Below are 21,701 nucleotides of genomic sequence, written 5' to 3' on the forward strand. Positions count from 1 at the left end.
CTAGCCCCAAGGCCCACAGAGGACAGGCCCAGCGGTGGGGACAGTGGGAGGGCGGAGAGGGTGGTTCATCACTGACACACGTCGAGTTTCCAGCACAGGGCCCGGTACGTAGTAAGATCTCAGCAAGCCTTAGCTACCCATGCCATTCTTATTTTTACATGAAGGACTGAGGCATGAAACTGCCCACAGGAAACGTGTGCATGCAAACTCAGGACTCCTGAGCACAGGAGGAGCCTGAGCGACACTCACAGTGTCTCACACCCATGGCAAGAAGAGGTTGGGTGGGATTTTCACAAGCACCAGATGTTAATAATTACTTCCTTCTGAAATCCTAGGGCAGGAAGAATGGATGTGACCAACAAAGAAGAGCAAAAAGGAGGTTTTACGTAATATTTATAGGCATCGAAGTTATCATGCTCTATAAGCACTTATCAGCTACTCACACAGGTTCAGAATAGAATGTGACTATTCTTTTACAGCCAAGGGGTCAGGTTCATTTAGGTGTTTCCAGCCTGACATACTGTAGACACCCAATAAATGGCTGATGAATGTAGAAATGAACAAGAAGCAGAATTATTTCCTTTTAAGGACCAGTAAGCAACATACTGGCCAGCACTGACTGGATCCAGGGGTCGGCTGAGCCAGTGATGAACAGGACATTTCTTATGTGTGAGGCTGATCATGTTTTCAGATATTCAAGGTCATCTGCATTTCTTTTCCTATGATCCTTTCTTATCTCAAGCCCATTTTCCCATTGGGTTGTTGATCTTTTTCATCAGTATTTCTAGAAGCCTTTTATGATATAAAGATATTCATCCTTTTCTCTATGATATGACTGAAAATACTTTTTGGCCATTTGTCTCTATGAGTGCTTTTTTTCAGTAGTATATATATTTTTTTATTGAAGTATAGTCACTTTACAATGTTGTGTCAGTTTCTGGTGTGCAGCACAGTGCTTCAATCATACATGAACATACATACAATCGCTTTCATATTCTTTTTCATAAGTTTACAAGATATTGAATATAGTTCCCTGTGCTCTACAGTATGAACTTGTTTATCTACTTTATATATAAACTTTATGATTTTTTTAACATCAGTTTTTAATTTTTTTTGCATGTAGTCAATTTTTTTCAATCTTTTCCCTAATTGAATCTGGATTTTGAGGATAGCTATAAAAGGTCTCCACACTCCCAACTTATAAATGAATTCACTTATGTTTTCTTCTGGTTTTTGCAAAAGAACTCTTTCTTTACACTTAAATCTCTGATCCTCTAAACTGCTGCTTATTGTGTGTAGCAAACTTCATTTATTCCTTAAGATTTTTCAAAACGATACTCCTGTCATCTACAGAAAGAGACACTTCATTCCTTCCCATCCGATTCCTATGTCTGTTTACTCTGCTTCCGCTGACGCACCAGCTGATGCCGCCCGCGGGATGTGAAGGAGCAGGGCGCCCAGGGCGTCCTCCTCCTGTTTCCACCTTTGACGAGAAGCCCCCTCACCCAAGATGCTGGCTTTCTGGCTGAAACGCATATATTTTGTTTCTCGTCTTAAAAGACGTATTCGTTGAATTCTACTTTACTGCCTGTTCTTAATCAGTGGATGCTGAACTTTGTCAAATGCCTTTTCTGCATTCGTGAAGATGGTCAGTTCATTTTCCTCCCTAGTTCTACTATCATGATGGATTATAGTAACGTGTTTCTTCCCATCAAACCACCCTTCCTTCACATTCTGGAGTAAGTCCCATGTTGTCATGTATTATTTTTCTCACGCGTTGCTGGATTTGTTTCATAGCCCTTACACTTAACCACTGGGGCCCCAGAAAGTCCTTAGAAAGTGGTTCTCAGCTGGAGGTGATTGTGACTCCTGGGGAACACTGGCAATGCCTGTGATGTTTCTGGTTTTCACAGCTGGGGATGCTCTTGGAAGCTGGCGGGTAGAGGTCAGTGATGCTCCTGAGCACCCTAGGGTGCCCAGACTGCCCCTACAGTGCTGAGCCGTCCCCATCGCGAGTTCAGCAGGACCACGTCTGCGTGGCTCTACCTAAGGTAACCTGCAGTTAGTCCGCGGTGTGACCGCCGGTACTTGAAAAGAGAAACAGCTACTGGCTTTGAAAACACTGGCTTTTATGTAATTCAGCCAGGAGACTGGTTCTAACATCAGAAAGGAAAACAAAGGTGACAGGTAGGAGCAGGTGCATTAGGCAGAGGGGGAGGCAGCCCAGAATCAGGCAATGGGCCCTTCCCGGCTCTTCAGGTGAGGACCGGCCATGTATATACCCTGTTGTGCGTTCTTCCTTCAGATGCAGCATCTGGAACTCCGGATTTATGAGGACAGAAGTGAAAATGTCCATGAGAGTCTCACACACATTCACAGACCAGCCTAAACACAACCCAGGCTGAGGAGGCACCTGCATGGCCTGGATCTCGCCCCGAGGCACCCCTCAGGAAAGAGACAGGCTTGGAAAGGCTTCCAAGTTTCCCGACAGGAAAACCCACTGCTCTGAGGACTGGATGCCTGTGCCCAGCCCGGGGCTTGCCCGCTTTGTCGCTGTGTTCAGGAAAGGCATGATCAAGGCGCGCTTTAAAAAGTACCTCCCACTTGGGATCTCCTTCGTTCTCCACCAGCTTCAGGCCATGCTTGTTCTTCAAGTGCCTGTTGAACTCCCACTTGGTGCCGTATACGAAGCTGCACACGGGACACTTCAAACCACCTGGAAGCACAGACAGAGGTGAAGAGAAGGGTTCACAGCACCCAGACGTGCAACAGCTCCACTCCCAGCCTAGTGCCTCAGATCTAAGGAGCGTGTGTTTTTGTCTCCAGTACTTACTTCCACGCCAAGCTTACCTTCATATTCGACAGAATAGCAACAGTCTGTGTTTTGCAGGGTAGAGATTTTAAAACCAATGTATTTCTTTTCCTTTTTTCCGTTTTGAATGAGAATTTGCAGAGAACCTAATATGCACTTAATATTCTAGGTGTCAGAGAAAAGTAAGATGGGTAACAGAAGTCCCCCAGCTTAAATCATCTTTTCATTCAAAAATAACAAATAATTTAGAAAGCAAAAACATAACTGAAGGGCAATGGGTGCTTTGCTCAGTCTCCTCTGTCCCAGAACACTACGACCAAGAGCCAGATTCCCAGGCTCCTTCACATCAGAAGCCGAGCCAGGGGTACAAATCCCCATGTGGAAATCCCAGCAAAGGAGAGATGAAGAAGCTGGTCGTATTCTGAAATGTCACTATTTGTTTAACTGATTAAATTTTACACATGTTCCAGGAAGCGTTTGGATGCTTTAATTAAGAGAATATAGAACTTTAGGATAAAAAAAAAGCCAAAAAACCAAAACACCAACCGAGAGTCACACAAAGACTGTCTTTCTAAACTTACAGCAGAAGCAGCAACTAAATTAGAAACTGAACAAAAATCACTTATTTATTTATGTTTTTATTGAAGTATAGGTGATTTACAGTGCTGTGTTCATGTCAGGTTTACAGCAACGTAACTTAACAGCTGTGCTTTCAGAAGCGAGCTCTGGCTGCTCCGGAGGCTGGCTGGGCCCTGGCATTAGGCCCCCAGGCCCCCGGGATGCGGAGCAGCCACAGTCAGGCCACGTGCCAGCACCATCAGGCCTCCACCCCGAGCTGGCCGGGCGGTCTGGTGGGACCGGCAGTCCCCCAGCTGGCCTGCCTGCAGCCGCCATTGGTCGTCTCTCCGCCCAGCATGCAGACTGGTCTTCAAAGCATAAACGGAATCACATTTCTCTCAGGTGTAAAACCCTCCCATGGCCTTTTGTCACACCCGGAATAAAATCCCAGCTCCTTGCTGTGGCCTGTGTCCCCGATGTGACCACGTCCCCGCCTCCCTTGCTGCCTGGTCTCCTCCCTTCTCCCTCTCCTCTCCTCCTCTGTCTTCTGCACTCACCAAGCTCCTGCCCTTCTCAGGACACCTGCTGCTGTGGGGCCTCTTGCCAGTCTTTCTGTTAACTCTGCCCCTGTCCCTGCTGGACCTGCCGTGACCTCCTGTGCCCTCCCAGTGGCAGACATTAATTTTCTTGCTCCCTGGGGCACTAAGGAGGGAGCAGGGGAATTCTGTCTTGATGACAGCTTGTCTTAATACACTACATACGAACTAGACACATCTCATGGGGATACATAATTAAAGCATCTCCTGGATGAGTTAGGATGTGCTAGGTCTCCCGAACCAATTCCACGCCAGCGGACCTTAGAGAGCACGCTCCATGACTGGGTTTTGCCTGTCACCTGAGGTGGGGAGTGATTCCCCAACCTGCCATGAGCAGAAAGGGAAGCCAACTCAAGACAGCTGACAACGCAGCCCCTCGAGCCTGCAGCCCCGAGGCCGGGAGGGCACAGGAGAGCAAGCGGGTCCGGCGGACGTGGGCGCAGAGTCAGCACAAAGACTGGCAACAGACACCAAATCCCAAACTTCCAGAATATTCTACAGGAAAAACAACTCAAACTGACGCTTGTTTTCTGAAACTCAAACACACTACACTTTTTTTATGCAAAATCAAATGAGCGTGTTCCTTCTTGCCCAGAGGATAATTAAACTTAGTTTTTAACCTTCTTTGTTATCACTTACTAAGCATCTAGGATGACGTCTATTAAAACCCTCCAAGGCATGAGAACCACCACCTTTTCTTCTGGTTAAGCTGACGCTGATTCTATAAAGACTTAAAAGGAGGCAACGAACACAAGCAAACTACCTAAGGTTAAATTTAGGCCTTAACATGAAATTAAAGATTCCTTCGGGGTATTCTTTAATGGAAACTAATTTAGGGAGAAAAGCATCCTTATACTATGTTTAATTAAAATTAATATGAAAATGCCCCCACATTAATTAAAACTTCAACCTCTGCCACGGTGACTTTAATCAAAGAACAACAAATGGAAATATGTAATCTAGACCAAATGTGTAACTGCACCAGTTAATTGACATCAAAGCCGAGAAAAATTAATTTCCATTTCAATTCATTAAATTCTTAGGCAACATTCAGTAAAGGTCACAGGAAGACTTGGTGAATTTACCTGCAGCATTGATACTAAGTGCACACCATAAAAACCGTACCCCTCCCCGCAAAGTCGCAATTTCCTCATAAGGAATGAAGAACCAGGCAAAGGCACAGAATCTCAGGAGCAAGTTTAAAACTCCATCATGGCACCCTTTGTTCTTCCTAGAATGCAGTATATTCTGGAGGAGTTCCGAGCAGTAAACTATTTGCATGCCTTCGTTGTAGCTGACACTACTGAAAATTCGATTTCATTTTCAGTAACATACCTCCCAGAATGGCACGGGACGCTGGGTTAGACAGTCAGGAGACCTGAATTTAACACTTGCTCTCGTGACTTAGAACCACTTCCTTAAACTCTGGGGTCCTGGTTTTCTCTTCTACTAAAGTGAAAATGCTAAAGCTTATAACCTGATAAAAGGCAGTGTGGACAGCAGAATAATGGGCCCCCCAAAGAGATTTACATCCTGACCCCTGGAACATGTGAGTCTGTGACCTCACATGGCAAAAGGGACATCACAGGTTATGATTCAGCTGAGAATCTGGGGATGGGGAGATCATTCTGGACTGTCTGGATGGGTCTAATATCATAACATGGGTCCTTATGAGAAGAGGGCAGGAGAGCAGATGACAGTGACGTGACCTGATACAGACTGCTGGCTTTGAAGGAGCAGGGGCACAAGCCAAGGATCATAGGCGCCTCCAGAAGCTGGAAAATGCCAAAAAAAAAAAACCCCAAAAAACCCAAAATGGGTTCTCTTCCCCTGGAGGCTCCAGAAGGAAGACAGATATCTTAGCAAACTTGACTTTATCCCATCTTGGACTCCTGACCTTCAGAACAGTAAGAAATTCAATCTGTGTTTCAATCTGCGCTGTTCCAAACCACCACCAAGTTTGTGGTCACTTATTACAGTGGCAATGAAAAATGAACAAAGGCACTAAAGGATAACTGGACGAAAAGCAGCTTAATTATCAAAAGAAAGTAGATGCAGAGTAACTTGATTGTACTAACAAGTGAAATACAGCATGGACTTGGTTGACATTCGCACTTCGAGAAAACTACATTTTATTTATGCTTTTTTATTGTCATTTTAACACATATTCCTCTATCTTGAAACAAGAAATTATAAAGTCCCATGAAGATACTTTTTGAGGAGTGAGCAGAAGAGGGGAGGAAAAAAAAAAAAGCAAGAGGGGATGAAGAGAATTACTTGAAATTAAAAGAAAGTGAAAACTTCCAGTGGTACCAAATGACAGCCTTTCCAAACACAGTCGTTGTATCCAGCCCGACTTTCTCCCCATCTCCTTCCTGCCCAGACATCAGAACAGCGTGAGCTGTGTGCTCCTGAGGTCTCTGAGCTGCACTCACACTCAACCAGCTCTCTGGTTTCAGAGCCTGTTCTGCCAAAATACAGTGGCACAACGTTTGCTAAGAGCCAAGAGATATTTAGTTATTTCCTTCCACAATATGTCTCTTGAAGGGGGCATAGGAAAAAAGTACACACACACATACACACATATATATATGAAAGAAGATCAAAAATATACCCGCAAAGATTAGAAATAAAACCCAGACCGTCAGGGGGTGCCAACTGGTTACACAGTCAGAAAGTTAAGTGAAAACTTACGGCATGCGGTCACTTGGCCTCAGCATTTTCTGCCGGGTAGTGATGAAAGTTTGGAAGCTCAGAGCTATGACAGTGTCATCAATCAGACCCCCACGCCTGTCCCAACAGCCACAGTAAATGTCTATTTCCTGCCAATCCAACCCAAGAGCGTGAAGGATGTTGAATCTCTAGCCCACTACTCCAACTGTTTACTGTGACTCTAAGCAACCAATTCTCTCCTCTGGGATTCCTGGACAGGCAGGTGGTCAGAAATGATGCCATGGCTCTAGAAGTCTTAACATATTTTCAGAAAACAAAAAACAAGAAACAAAAACAAAAAGAAAGGAATGAAGCTGTCCTGGGAGCCAGACACTCCCGTGTTCTCAGTTAACCCCTCCGCTATCACGTGACGGCCGCTCCAGGTGAAGGGGCTCAGGTGGACAGGTTCGGGAACTCACCTGAATGGCAGCGTTAAAGAGCCTCACTGCACCATCCTGCCCCAGCTCCGGGGAATCGCCACTAAGCAAACACCAGGCACACGCTCCACTACCCCGGACGGATGGCTCGGAAGTACCCCGAGTCTCGTGCTGCTCATCTGTCTCCGCACAGCAGCATGTCTGTCACAGAAAGTGCTGAAGGATACAGTCCCTTCACTTGCTTTACACGAAAATGCACTTCCTGGCGATTACAGCAAGCAGAGCGTCACGCTGCAGCGGAGAACTCCGAGCGACCCCGGCTGCAGCCGAGTTTACAGCCCTACGTCTCTGTTTACTGGGTGCAGATTTCTAAAACGGTCCTCAGCTTCAAAGAGTCACAGGACTCAGGAAAGAGCAGCAACTGACACACTGCACGCTGCAGTCGTTTTTCAGCTGAATTACTGCAGCACAGATATAAATACAGCAGCGCTCCTCTGTGTGGTAACAGCACATGAGCTAAACCCTCTCAACTGGGAATATGTGATTATTTATTGAAAAAAGAAGCAAGAAAAAAACCCCAGACTCTTCAATACTATTAGAGGTTTCCATCCATTCTCTTTAGATTAAATGTTCTAAATAGCTTTTCCTTTTCAGGATGAATAAGTAATCTGAACACTCAATAAATATTCTTGGATGATCTAAAGAATTCCACCCCTAAGTGTGATTAGCATAGCATTATCTATAACTGCAATGAAAGAAAAATCTGGAAACCCTACAATGGTCCAGGGCAGAAGCATGGCTAAATAAAGTCAGGGGCTTCCACTAGGTGCTGTGTTGCGGAAAGCCCTTAGGACAACCAGGAAGACAGGGTACCAGCGGAAGACAAACATTCACGTTAATCGTGTTAAGTAAGGAAAGCAAGCCGTGAACTTTCATTTACACAAAACGTATGCCTGGACCAAGAACAGATAAGGTCGGCCCTTCACATCCCCAGGCTCTGCATCTGATGTGGGCCCGTAAACACGGAGGCCCACTGTGCGCTGCCATTCTACATCAGGGACTTGAGCATCCTCGGGTTTTGGTACCCACGAGGGTCTAGGAAAACTGATGCCCCACAGATACTGAGGGGGATCAGTTCCCTAAGACCCTCGTGGGTACCAATAATGAGAAGGAGGAGGACAGTAATGAGGGTGAAGGATTAACAAAACTGAACCACCAGGGATGAGGGTTGCGCCGCAGGACGTCCCAGTTCCTCTCTGCGCGGCCGGCGGCAGGAGAGGGCCCTGGGCACTCGGGCACCTACCTTGCTGGATGAGCGCGTCGGCCGCCAGCTCCCCGGTGCCCACGTTGGTGTACTCCTCACTGGGGTGCTTCCGGTTGTAGTGCCGCTTCAGGGAGCCTGAGATGTTGCAGGAGTAGTGGCAGTGGGCGCAGCGGAAGGGCTGCGGGGACAAGGAGGAGGGTCAGGGAGGGCCAGCCCTGATGCGATCAAGCCCCAGAGAAAGGAAGGGGCCCGCCCCCCGGTGTCCTCCTCCACAACTCTGCCCCCTGTGAGTGTCTGGTCCCTGGAACGCCCGTGAGGAGCAGGCCGTTCCCTTGGGATATGTTCCAGGAAAACAAGCCAACCTGGGGAGGCCGAGTCCTGCCTCTGCAGGGAGCACCCATGTGACCGGGCAAGGTGTCTCCAGAGCAGGAGGGGGCTCTGCTAAATGAAGCTGCCTTCAGTTCTTTTCTTTTTCGGTCCACCCTAGAATTTACAGTTCTTGTTCAAGAAGAAAATAACAAAAAGGCAACACAACTCTGCTTTTCTTTTTTTAAATGAATGTCTTTTAAGCAAGTCCCCCTCACCATTATTTCCCTGATGTATTTGCTTCCTTAACTAAACGGTTTCCTCCACAGTCTTCACCTGCACCTGCACACCCCCATCGCCGCCCACCGTCAGGGAGACCTGCCTGATGAAGCTGTGACCGACCCCTGCCCGGGCTAGACAGGCGCTTTCAGGACAAGGGCACCAACGTCTGCAGCCTTGTCTGCCACCTTGGCACTGCTTCGGGGGACGCCCAAAGAGCGGTGAGGGGAAGGGGGCCTCCCCGGGCCTCCTGGGGAGCCTAGTGAGACCTGTCCATCGGCCAGGTGATGGATGGACACCTGGGTCGCCGTCATACCTGTGCCCCCACTCCTGGGCAGGTCAACAGCAAAGTGTCCCTCTGAGCTGCGTGCTACACAGCTGTAGGGCACAGTGCTACAGAAATGCCTGTCCTGAATTCGGGTAACACAAGCGAGATCGAAGAGCACGGAGCCGCCCACGAGGCAGCAGCCTTCAGAATGGCACAGGGCGTTCAGACGGGGCAAGTTCAGCCGATGGCAACGAACCTCAGACAAGCAGGGAAACTCCTAAGCACTGAACTCCTCGATACAAAGTAGGTAAAACCTCTACCTCGGAAGGCTGCTGTGAGCATTCAGTGCTGTAACATACACTGGTATCTAAAATGCCATAGAAAGCGCTCACTGCCTTTATTAGCAGCTTTACACACTCTTACCGTGTCTGTGGGAGCTAAGGCACCAATGTGTCTAGTGAGACCTCAGAGCCACCTGGCCTCCTCAGCTGTCCAGCCCATCAATCTTCCTCCACTATCACCCAGAAGAGCCGGGCCAGACAGAGCATCTCTGAAGGTGAACGCACCACCTGGGGGACTTCCTCTCTCCTGTGACACCTTAATCAGCCTCTCTTTCAATGGTTTCTCCAAGTCTGCAGATGTGTCGAAATCTCCCCATTGCAGAGTGCAGCAGGGAATGTTGTGAGGGAAGAAAATGAAGAGAAAAGCCATCTACTTGGCCCTTGTCCAAGTCACCACACTCCTGGCTTATAGCCCCTGCCCACCCCACCCTCTCACTGCCCCCTCAACGTCACCCCCTTCCTTAGGCCTCCTGGGTCTCCCAGGTGAACCCTCCTGCAGGTGCAGCCAGCACTCTCTTCGCAGACCTCACCCCCACTCTTCTCCACCCCCTTCAGCTGGCTGCCACCTCCCTCGTGACATCTGTAACATGGTGACATTGCTGTGAACTTCCTGGGTTTCTTGACTCCACCTACTTGCCAGGCCCAGTGTGAAAGGCCGGCTTTCTCCAAGGTCCTGCCCTCAGGCCTCTTCTGTTCTTCCGCGTGGTCCCAACGATCATTTTTCATGTTGATACACACACAGGCCGTAGGGATGGCTCCCAAACCACAGACAGGAGTTTTCCACCATCTTCCAGGTGTCTCTACAAGGATGCTCTGTAAGCACCTCAAAATACACACAATTTCAGGCTCACCCTCTTTCTGCAGAATCAGCCAGTCACTCGCAGACAGGAGCCTGAGCATCGCCCTAGACTTCTCCTCTCTCACTGCTCAGCCGGCGCCTGGGCTGCCGCGGCGTTCCCGGACACGTCCAGAGCTCGCCCCGCTCCTCTCCGCCCATGACTCCAGCGCGCAGAAAGTGCTGACCGGGCCCATGAGGGAAGCGCTGTTACCCCCAGGAGGGCGGGTCTCAGGGATCTGGGAGCTACCTGGCGAGCCAGCCTGCTCTGAGCCCTTCCCCAGGGGCGCCCTCTCCGTCGCGGCCACACCGCGGTCACCAGATGCCCCGGGCTACACTGCATGTGCCACTTTCGGTCCTGCGTGTGACAGAACCCCGCGGCTTGGCCTGAGAGGGTTTATTAAATAAAAGCACCCGAAACAAAGGCAAACATTACCCAGGCTTCTCACCAAGCTACTGAGAGAGAACAAGAGATCTAAAATGCCAATATATGAGTATCTGCAAAGTTAAAATAAAAATTAAAACATTTTTAAGTGCTTTCCTCCCTAACGAAGCACATACTATGACACTATTTTTGGACCGTTGGTGCTGGCACAGAAATCAAAAAGAACCAAAACTGCTCCACTGCCAGGGCGGGGGGGTCGGCGGGCACAGAGGCAGCAACGGGCAATTAAAACGAGAAATGGTCCTACAGACCTAACTTCGGGCTCAAGAGCCAATTTCATCCTTGTAGCAAAGCAGATAAATTGCCTCATGAGAGTTTCAATACCTTTTATTCCCCTTACCTGCTCCTCGGTAGAATTGCTAATGAGAAGAAAAATTGCCAAAATCTAAGTGGAGAGGCCAAAAAATGTACAGGGGAGCCCAAGTGAGAAATCAGTTTCCAAGCTACTGATGTCTGTGAAAACCTTCCACTCTTAAAGTCGGAAGGGATGCTTTCAAAGACTGACTTGGACTGACCTTCCCTCCATGACAAGACAGTCTTCTGCGCCTCCGAGAGCCTGTGGTCTCAGCCTCCGTTAGATGCAGGGAGGTCAAAGCTCCAGCCCTTGCACTGCCGAACAGCTCCGGGGGTTTAGGAAGATAAACTCCCCTGTACTCGGCATCACCTTTTACATGAAATCAATCACCTAACTTCTACTTGGGACCCTCTCTCCTAAAACGGTGCAGCTGAGCCGCATCTGGGCCCTTCGAGCGAAACAAGTTTGAATTTGTGAGACGGTGCCGAGTTGCAGCAGGGAGTTCTGCCGGGGCTGTCGCTGCAGGGCGGGAGACAGAGGCAGAGGAGGGCGTGGGTGACGTCCCTACACCCACTGCCAGACGCAGGGTCTGCCTGCGTTATCAGTACCGCACACCTTGAGATGCCGTTTATGGAGCACGTATCACTGGCCTCCCGCTGTGAGTCAGCCATCGTTCTCTCACCCCGGGGGGGTACGGTGACGACCGAGAGAGTCGTGATTCCCTGAGTCACGACTCAGGTGTCAAGTGCAAAGATGAAACGCAGTCTAGGCAGACTAAATCACAAAAGGGGCTTCCTAAGGCAGATACTTGCAGACAGCAAATGACGCTGCATCTCAAAGGGAAGTTATCTACTGAGGGCTTTCAGGCCAGAGTCCAGCCAAGAGTTACGAGGAAAATACAGGCAGGCTATAGTCCTGGAGGCATGTGAAACAAGACACCAAAAAAGAAACTGGATCAGAAACAGGGCGGGGGCCCGTTGTTATGCCGACAACTCGGTGTTGCGCTGGATTGGTTAAGTGATGGGGTCTAGCATAACCGTTACTATTCTTGCTTGTTTACTGATGGCTCCCATACAGCAGGCAGCTCTAAATTGTAGGTGGGTTAATCTTGGCCCTCTTGTCCTTTTTCCCCTCACTGCTTTGCTTAGACAAGCCCACAGCTAGATGTTTAGCTATCAAAACTCAAGCAAAACCTTTAAGCAAAATGCTGACTGAGTGTAAACCTTGCAGCCGGAACACTCCCCAAGTTCAGTGGCAATGACTGAACCGTGGAGCAGAGTGTAAGAGGTCAAGTGGAGGGCTGCTGGTGGTGGTGTGTGTGCTGCTTTTCAGCTCTTCATTTCCAGGAAAGTGAAGAGTCTGAGATTAGACTTTTTCATCTTTCCTTTAAGCACGTGTATGTGTGTGAGGAGGGGGAAGGGCCGTGGTGAGGGCAGGGGGTCTGAGGGGGGTCGTTTATGGAATTGTTTTGAACTGAAATGTCTCTGCTGAAAACCTGTTACATCATCTTCAGCTCCCCTGTATTTTAGATTTTTAAAGCACTTTGGGGAAAAAAAAGAGGAATTGGATTGTCTTACGTTAAATTAAAATCCTGTCTGTCTAATAATGTGCAGTATATCTCTGGAAATACTGCATTTTGACAACATAAGCGATTACAAAAAAAAATCAATAATTGGAGAACACTGAAGAGTCTTCTAAGCTCTTGCATGAAAAGCAATTAGTATGGATTGATTTACTGTTATTTATTCTGATGAGGTAATTGCCTCAAATAAGCTGTTCTGAACTTGTGGTACCCCATGGTTTTAAAACATTTATTCCTTTAAATTGTTTAATTTGTCTCCGGCCGTGTTTTACAACAGACGTGGCTTTGTGCTTGGTAAATGACACGGAGATCCGGCTTTTTGCTCCCTGGATCCGTGGCCCCAGCCTTGGTATGGTCCCTGTGGTGGCCCACCCAGGAGGAAGTCCCAGCCCCACGCTGTCAGGCTTCTCATCCTGAGACAGGGTCGAAAAATCATGAGACTCTTCTCTGCTGCACAGAAGGTGCCGGGTGGCTTTGACTGAAGGCCCAGGTGGCAGAGCACGGTGTGCAGTGCGGAATCGGCTGGGGCGCGCGTGGCTGGTGGTACAAGGAGAAAGGGTGATACTCTCGTTCACACAGACAGCATCGCTTTGAAATCTTGGGTACAAATCTCTTTAAAAGCTGAGCTCAGGCACATGAGTCAGGGGAGGTGCACCTGCCCCCACCCCCTTGGGATGCAGGCCCTCTCCTTTCTGGCATCTCTTCTGCCCCTGTGTCCCCGTTTTTTCTTGTCTGTCCTCTGTGACTGTCTGTGCACCCGTAGGCTCTCTGTGTGTGTGTGTGTGTGTCACTTTGGGGGTTAGTTTACCAGGTTCCCCCGGCTCTCCATGTGCAGAGTTCATATCTACCTCTGAGCTCAGGCTGGAGGAGGAGGAGGCGGGGGCCAGTGCTCCAGACGCAAACGCTCTTTGGGAATTTCCTTTATCAGCATTACCATGTGTCTTATACTTTATAATCTCCATCCTTTTTCTTATGAATATGCAAATGTTTCTTTTTGAATGGCTCACTTCCTGGTCCAGGGCTGCAGATGGGGTCCTTAGCAATTGACGTGACCAGTGTGTGTTTCTCCTGCTACAGGGGGAAGGGCCTGCATGTGGCTCTGCTGAAATGACTCCCAGAGCAGGCTGCAGGGATGCTCTCAGTAAATCTACGGAACATTCCAGTCTCCCAGGCCACGGCGTCATCCGGAACATTCCTAAAGGGTCACCAGCCTTGCTGGATGACCCTGTGTAGGTAATGGGACTTGGTTGTTCAGAGATCCGATGTGAGGGAATTTCTTTGAGTGGAAAAAAAGTTTCTCAGGGGTGCATTTACTGCTGAGTAGGGAGATGAAGCCAGTGCCCAATCAGTTGGGGGTTTTGTTTTGCATAATTTGTTTGGTGAGCCTCTGGTACCCAGTACTCTGTCTGCTGCAGTGGTCACCCCAACAGCCGTGTAAGGCACATGGCTCAGAGGTCATGGTCTACCTGGGGGAGAAGAGTCAGATCCTGCTGGGGGATGGAGAGTGGCATCAGGCAGTTTTCCAGAATGTGTTCCTTAGTTCCAGGGGAGGTCAGCTGGCCTTGTGTGGAGGGACACAGCATGCAGTGATTCTCAAACATATCTGGCCACAGAATCCTTATCTCCCTTTTTTTAATCCCCAGTGTTCCTCCTAGCACTTAGATTTTTGCAAAACAACTTGAGAACTGCTTGTTATCAGAGAATCAAAAAGTGGAAAAAAATAGTATAATGAGCCCCACGTGTCTGTGCCCCTCCAAGGGCTCCTGATCACCCCCAGAGTCAGAGCCCGTGTCCTCCAGACTCTGAGACTTTCTGTGAGTCTAACATTATTTCAATATATATTTTAATTAAATAAAGCCACATTTTATTATTAACATGTGAGGAGACTGGCACTGAACCCACCAGCCCTGTGACGGAGAACATTTCCATCAGCAGAGCTGTGGGCTCCTTTGAGGCTGATGGAGAAAACTCCACGAGCAAGTCCTGCGTGTTGATCACCGTGCCTAATGGCATGGGGCTGGTTTATGTGTAAGAAAGGAAGGAGCTGAACAGCTGGGCTCAGGGAACGAGCCCGCTTCTGCTGAGCGACCCCCGGCCCAGCTCCTCTTGTCCGAGAATCTTCTCTGGCATTTCTTCAAGGTCGACTGGGTCAGCTCCACCCCAGGGAACACACTTGATTTACAGCTGCTCAGAGTGCACATTAACACCTCAACACTGGTGACTCCTCGGTGGTTTGATGGGCTTCACCCAGTGTTTTACAGACCTGAGGTTTCAGGATGACATGGAAATGCTTTTGGTGTGAAGATGTCCATTGTAGGGTTATTTACAACAGCAAGAACTGGGAACAACCAAACTGTCCCGTCATGGGGGGACAGTTCATTAAACTTTGATGTTCATCCTTAAGCAACCATGAAAAGCAGTTAATAAATGTAGTTTCATGAAATGGGAAAAGGCCCATGAAATGATGATAAATAAAACAGGCAATATTTATAATGCCTGAAGTGCGTAAGTGCCCCTGCCCGGCCCTTGACCGCGAGGTTACTCTAACTCAGAAGTGCAGTATTCTTAGAAGAACAGCTGGCCACTCACCCAAGCCACATTCTCCAAGAGAGCTTTATCACTGATAAAGCTGAAGTTTTAATCTCCATCCAAAAAAAAGCTCATTTGCAGTGTGACCTCAATCACGTCTAAAAATATATCCAAAAATTCTCCAAGGAAAAAGACCAAAACGCATTTTCAAATCTTACTCAGTGGACACATTTTAATTTCATTTTTAAAATAATATAGAAATAACACCATGTAATTTTAAAAGGCAATACAGGAGTTTGCCCTTATTGCCATGTTGTCTGATGCAAATTATATACTAAAATTACATGTCTAGATCTAGAAAGACCAATTGGTTTCCTCTAGCAAGCCAACTGCAAAAGATTAGTAGTGTCTGCTGCCCAAAGATCCTGAGGCCTCATCTCGAATCAATAAAACGGTGAGGCTTGACTTCCTGACAATGTTCGCGTGGAAAGGGAGTACAGGAGATGCGCTCTGTGATACGGATGAACATCCTCTACCGCAGCGCAGATGTGAGAGGAAGGAAAAAGAGTGGGGGGATGCAGCGGGTGGGAAACTGCCGTCCTCAGAGATGCCCACGTCCCAGTCCCTGGAACCTTGTGTGGCATAAAGGAATTACGACTACAAGAGGAATTAAGGTTGTTAATCCTCTGACTTTAAGACAAGGACATTATCCTGGGTTATCCAAAGATGCGCTGTAGTCACAAGGGTCCTCATCAGCTGGAAGAAGAGAGTCAGGGAAGGACAGAGAGAAGGGATGCTCGCCCGGCCCTGGAGACAGAGGAAAGGGCCCTGAGCCGAGAAATGCGGGCAGTGCATAGGAGCCAGAGAGCAAGGAAGTGGGTCTTCTCTTAGTGCCCCAAGAAAGAACACAGCCCTGCCATCACCTGGGCGCTAGCTCAGCGTGACCCGTGCTGGAACTCTGAACCACAGAACTACAACATAATAAACATGTGTTGTTTTAAGCTACAAAGCTGGGAATAATTTGTCACAGCAGCAATGGAAAGCTAATGCAGGGGTGGACAGGAGGAAAGGGAGAGGGCAGTTACTGTTAGGATGGGGGCGGTGGGCAGGAATCAATTTCACATGGTCTCCTCAGCCCCAGCAGCTGAGAAACAAGACTTCTGCCCACGTGTACTAGAGAAGCATCCCAGCCTGGAGGAAGGGAGGAGCCGAGGGCTGACTCAGTGGTTCTCACTCAGGCCTGAATCGCATCCCCAGCTGGGGTACCACTCAGCAGTGGGGATGCCTAAATCCACACGGAGCCCGTGGGAAACCCGCCATGACCCAGGGTTCAGCGGAGCTCGGGCTCCTGAGGCCCCACAGCGCACAGCAACTGTAGAGGGCAGGAGAAAACCAAGAACCACACGTGAGAGGGACATCCTCCATCAACGCCCCCTGCCACCCAAAAACACTTCTGCATGCAAACCAAAGATTCCAAAAACCTTAGGAACAAGTCAGTAAGGATTTCAGGACAGAGAGACTGACTGTGCTGCTGTGTCTGGTTAGGAAGGGAAAATGATCCACCCTGAAAACGAGGAATGAACGAGAGGTCTAGCTGGAGTTCTGGAACAGCAAGGACAGAATTAACCTTCCCGGTCTATGTTTCTCGTCTCTGTGGTGAGAGCTGCCCTGACTCTGCGTCCTCTGGCACTGTAATTGCACTAGTCTAAGAAAATTGAAAGTCCCCCAAAGAAACGCGTCTCTGAGGCATGAAATATGAAATAAAGCTCTTACTTTTAATTATGCACAAAGTATGCAAACACAGAACACCCCGACTGAGACATTTCACACTCCCACGAGGGGACATGTGGGTCTCACCTAAGGAACTCATGTTTAGTGCAGACGTTCAGGCAGCTACAGAAGCAACAGGTGCAGCGGCCTCAGGTGTCCCGGGGCCCCCTTCCTCCCACGACGGGTGACTGAGAAGATGCAGTGAGAGGCGCTCAGGCCTGGGATTCTCGCTCCCTCACTTCCTGGACCACTAAAGCACGTCTGCCCGAATCCTTCCGATCCACACGGTTTCTTAACCACAAGAGGAGATCATGTGACCTCATCCCAAGGCTGCTCTGAGCATCAGATGAGCTTGTCAATGGGGAGGGTCCTCATCACCTCAGAAGGGGTGACAGCACAGGCTGGCTGCTATTATAATGACAGCAGAAGCCTGTAGACAAGGGTGTCGAGGAAAGACTCATTGGGGTCACTTAACTTCCCCGAGGCAAATCCGGGCAATGATATCTACACGCAAAGATCAGAGTTGAGGGCTGTGAAGTTCCTGGCACAAGACGGGCACACAGCAGACATTCAATAAATGCCCCTTTGAGTGTGGTGACCCACAGTCCCTTCCACGTCCTACCGCGCTCTGGGACTTAGCGATTTTAAGGGTCAAGTTGCCAAACGCCGAGCAGAAAATTTTTTACTAAACAAAATCACTGGACCAGAGTTCTTATTGTCGATAACTGCACCAGGAGCAGTGGCCGAGGGGATATCAACCGGCGCTATTACAAGAATGAGGCGAGTCGCGGTCCTGGAGTCCCTGCTGCAGGTGGCGGCGCGGCGGGCGCTCCGCGGGCACCGCCCAGCAGCCGGGCACCCCCCCCCCCCCCCGCCTGCCGCGTCGCGGATTTGCCTGAGGCAGTCCGGGAGCGGACAGCGCGCACACTTGTCCTTAACACACGGACTCTTTGCTCTAAATCTTACTCGTTTTTCACGGCAAGAGCGTGCCTTTGCTCTAGCCTGCATCTTACACGCTGTTCCTGGACTCGGTTTCCAAAGGCCTGAGAAGCGCTACACTTGCACAGGGAGGGAGCTCGCAGTCCGCCGAGCTGTGCCCCGGCCTCCACGGGTACCGGCTCGGAGGGCCCGGGAGGGGAGCGAAGACCCCGAACAACAGAAGGCCTCTCCCGGCTGCCTGTTGTAAGCGGTGTGCTGCCCACGGGGAGTCCGCTCGCCCGCCGAGCCCCTTACCTTGAAGGAGGCGTGCTGCTCCATGTGCCGCAGCAGCTGTGGCTTCTGGGCTGCCGTGTAGTCACATACGGTGCATTTAAACTGCTTCCCTGCAAAGAAGGGAGAAGGAAGTGAGCCGACAGTCCCCGCGTGTGAGTGGAGTGTGAACGAGGCACGAAGCTGCACCGTGCCGTCTGGAGCCCAGGAAGCACACAGACACAGGGAAGCCGGGGGCGCCCCATGAGCAGTGACACCCGAGCGGGCTCCTAAAGAGAGAGTCAGGCTGTGCCCAGCTGAGAGGAAAGGCACCACGGAGAGGGGGGCACGGGGGTGAGAGCACGGGGTACGGACCCCAGCCAGCGTGGGCAGGAAAGGGGAGCAGCTGGGTCTTCCTTCCCGGACCTAACGTGTGATGTCTGGGGACTCAAGAGCTGACCCCGGAGAGGCTGGGGTGCTGGACACCAAGGGCCCGCAGCATCTCCCTAGGAACGTAGACGCTACCCCAAGAGCCAAGAGAACCTGCGGAATGCCATTCAGCAATAGAACAGGTCTGTGTTTTGGAACTCCCAACTCTGGGAGGAGCACAAAAGGCAGATTTGAGAGGATGCTAAAACAGAAAATGACAGAGAAACGTAAAACGTTGCCCTTTTGAAAGGATTAATGTTTTAGCAGTTTGTAAACATTCAATAATGTGATTAAACAAGCCCACACATTAAATCAATGGAGGTAAGGGGCAGGCTACATTTAAAAAAAGAACCCTGATTAGCATGACTAAAACCTCAATTTGCAATAATACAAATGTGCAACCAAATATACTATGACCTACTTCTTACAGCAGTCATGTTCACCTGTAACTTCTCATGGCTTCCAAGCCTCCTCTGGGAACGAGGACCACAGTCCCTGCGCGTGGCAGCACAGAAGCACCGCTCCTTCCGGGGACCTCTCCCCCCTTCCTTTCTCAGACATGCAGGTGAAAACTTGTTTTCATGACCCACGTCCCTTCCAGCCCCCATGGCCCCTTCCTATTCACTCCTGAACCCACTGAAAACTAGCTGACAGCACCGGCACACCCAGAACCTCTCTCACCAAGGTAACCAGTGACCTCCACGATGCCCAGCCAATGGGGGATTTCAGTCCTCATTTTACGGGACTCCACTCCCCGTGGCTCCGCTAACAGGCCATGCTTGGGAAGTCCTCTGCTCCTCAAAACCCACACCACGGCTGCCTCTCTGGCCTCTCTGTTTGTTCTGAGTACCCTTGAGACGTTCTCTCCCATCTACATTTTTATTCACTGATGTCCCACGGTGGTCCAGCCCATGTTCCCGTCCTCATCCCTCTACAGGCATCCTTGCAGGTAGTGGTCCCCTTGGGCTTCTGTAAACCTTTGATGTCAAAGTCTACATCTTCTACCCACACCTTTACATTTTCTACCCTTCTCTGGACCTGAGATTCGAGTATTCAACAATCTGCTTGCACTGTTGCTCAGCTGTGACAAGTGTCCTAATTTGGACTCATTATCTTACCCATCAAATGGGTTCCGCCTCCAGCCTTCCTAGTTCATCACCCACCTGATCGCCCAAGTCCAAGACCTAGCAGCCTCCCTCAACATCTCCATGACCCTAACTTCACTCACCTCATTTTTTCAGCACCTGATTTCAACTCCTAAAATTTCTCTATTTCTCTCTGATACTAGAGACTCCACACTGGTTTAGGCCTTTCTCATTTCTTTTCTGGAGAATGGCAAAAGCCATTTGAACTGATTTCCTTGCCTTCAAGTAACCCTCCCATCCATCTGTCACCCACCCCATCCGTCATCCATCTGTCCATCCTGATGCCCCATCCTCCAACCACAATCTAACACATAAACCTGCCCACAGCCCTCCCTGCATAACCCACCAGCAACTCCAGCCACAGAGCAAAGCTGAAGTTCCAGAGCACGGCACAGAAGAGCCCTAGAACTAACGGCAGCAGAACTAACTCTCCCCTTCCGACTCCTCTCTCTGACTTCCAGTTTTGCCTTTGCAGCCTGAGAGCCTTGAGCCTCTGCTAATGTTTTCCATGTCCAGGATGCACCGTCTCTTGGCATCTGGTCATTCTTCACTTTAACTCAAAACTCAAGCTGAACAACATCTCTGGCATAACCGGGCTCAGAGCCAGCCCCCTGCGGCCCCTACACACCCTCTCCAGGCCCTCTGTCTGGGCGCCGGCTGTCCACGGGCAGGAACCAGGGCTTACTCATCTCGACACTCCTAGTGCCCGAGTGCATGGCACATGCTGAACATATGCTGTGCATTTGACAAAACTGAACTGGGCAAGAAACAAAAAGGAAATTTTGCACAGCTTATGTGAATAAGAATTTCAACAGCAGCAGCAGAGGGGAAACAATAATACAGACATGTTAATACTGCAATGGCACCTCTCACGCCAGGCGAATGACCCCCAAATTTTACATGCTACTAAGTCTGCATCCGAAGTATGGGGAAAACTCTTCTATGTGCAGCTAAGTCATAATTAGAGAGCAGTGAACACCTTCTCTCAACCACAGTACCATCTTACAAACAGAAGGCCACGTATCTACACATCTTCTAAATCATCTCAGCTGCCCCGACTTCTCCACTGGTTTGTGACTCGCCTAAATAAATCATTACTGGGCCAGGCAGTCTGAGCAACACACTGTCCAGGTTCCCCGCCGCCACAGTGCGGGGAAGGAAAGCTGATAAAACCACTCTCCAGCTTGATAAATATTTTCACTCATTCCCAACACACTTGGATCAAAGAGTAAGAGGTTAAGTGCTGAAAATGATTAGCGCCTGAAATGAATAAATGGAATCCCCTCGTTTGAGATCCAGAGTCAGCCTTTTATGGATATGGTCCCAGGGCTCTGCCAGAGACAGGGAAAGAAGGCAGCTCCTAACAGCCCTCCCTGACGCGGGGTCAGTGCCCGGGCAATAAATATTACAAGTGTTTTCAGCAGCCACTCACAGCCCCCGCCACACAGGCCTGGGAGAGCGCTTGCCATAATCTTTCGCTGCCTAATTAAAATAATGCAAGAGAGATGCATGACTCATCATAAAAAAGCAGCGATTTGAGACCATCAGATTGTTTTCTATCAACATATCCTGAGAATTACAGGGAGGCTTGGCTAGGAAACGCAGTATTTACCCAAGGTTACAGTGACCTCAAAGGGCTGGGATGGAACATCAAAAGGCGGTATAGGATGTGAGCTCCAGAGCAGCCCAGGAAAAGAAAGGAATGAGGACAAAGGAAAAAAGAGGTGGATTTTTTTAAATAACTTACTTCATTTTTCACACAAATGCCCGCTAGCTCTCCTTCCTGAGCCGCTGGCCGTCAGCAGCTGTGCTAGGATCCGGGATGCCCATGCCGCCCAGAGCCTGGGGAGGGGCAGTGGTACCCCCTTAAGCATGAGGTTTGAGGGACAGGAAGCCGAGCGTCTTGCCAGGTTATGAAGTGGCCGGTGGCAGAGCCTGGATGCAGACCCAAAGCCCCTGTTCACAGCCAC

At 49.5% G+C, this 21,701-nt stretch overlaps 1 protein-coding gene across 3 annotated transcripts in view; it reads right to left on the bottom strand.

Moving 5' to 3' along the window:
* The window catches only part of ZFAT (zinc finger and AT-hook domain containing), a 136,518-nt gene that overhangs the window by 21,344 nt on the left and 93,473 nt on the right, over positions 1-21,701 (bottom strand). For 2 of the 3 annotated variants that reach the window (XM_015242409.3, XM_072949753.1), the window contains exons 11-13: positions 18,203-18,291; positions 8,359-8,497; positions 2,598-2,716 (exon numbers count right to left, since the gene is read on the bottom strand). In XM_015242409.3, coding sequence (XP_015097895.3) covers positions 2,598-2,716; positions 8,359-8,497; positions 18,203-18,291 — 347 coding nt within the window. Of the gene's footprint in view, positions 1-2,597; positions 2,717-8,358; positions 8,498-13,036; positions 13,208-18,202; positions 18,292-21,701 lie in introns of those variants that run through there. The other variant, XM_072949754.1, reaches the window with a different exon arrangement.

This window comes from Vicugna pacos, chromosome 25 (assembly GCF_048564905.1).
Source record: "Vicugna pacos chromosome 25, VicPac4, whole genome shotgun sequence".
Lineage (NCBI taxonomy): Eukaryota > Metazoa > Chordata > Mammalia > Artiodactyla > Camelidae > Vicugna > Vicugna pacos.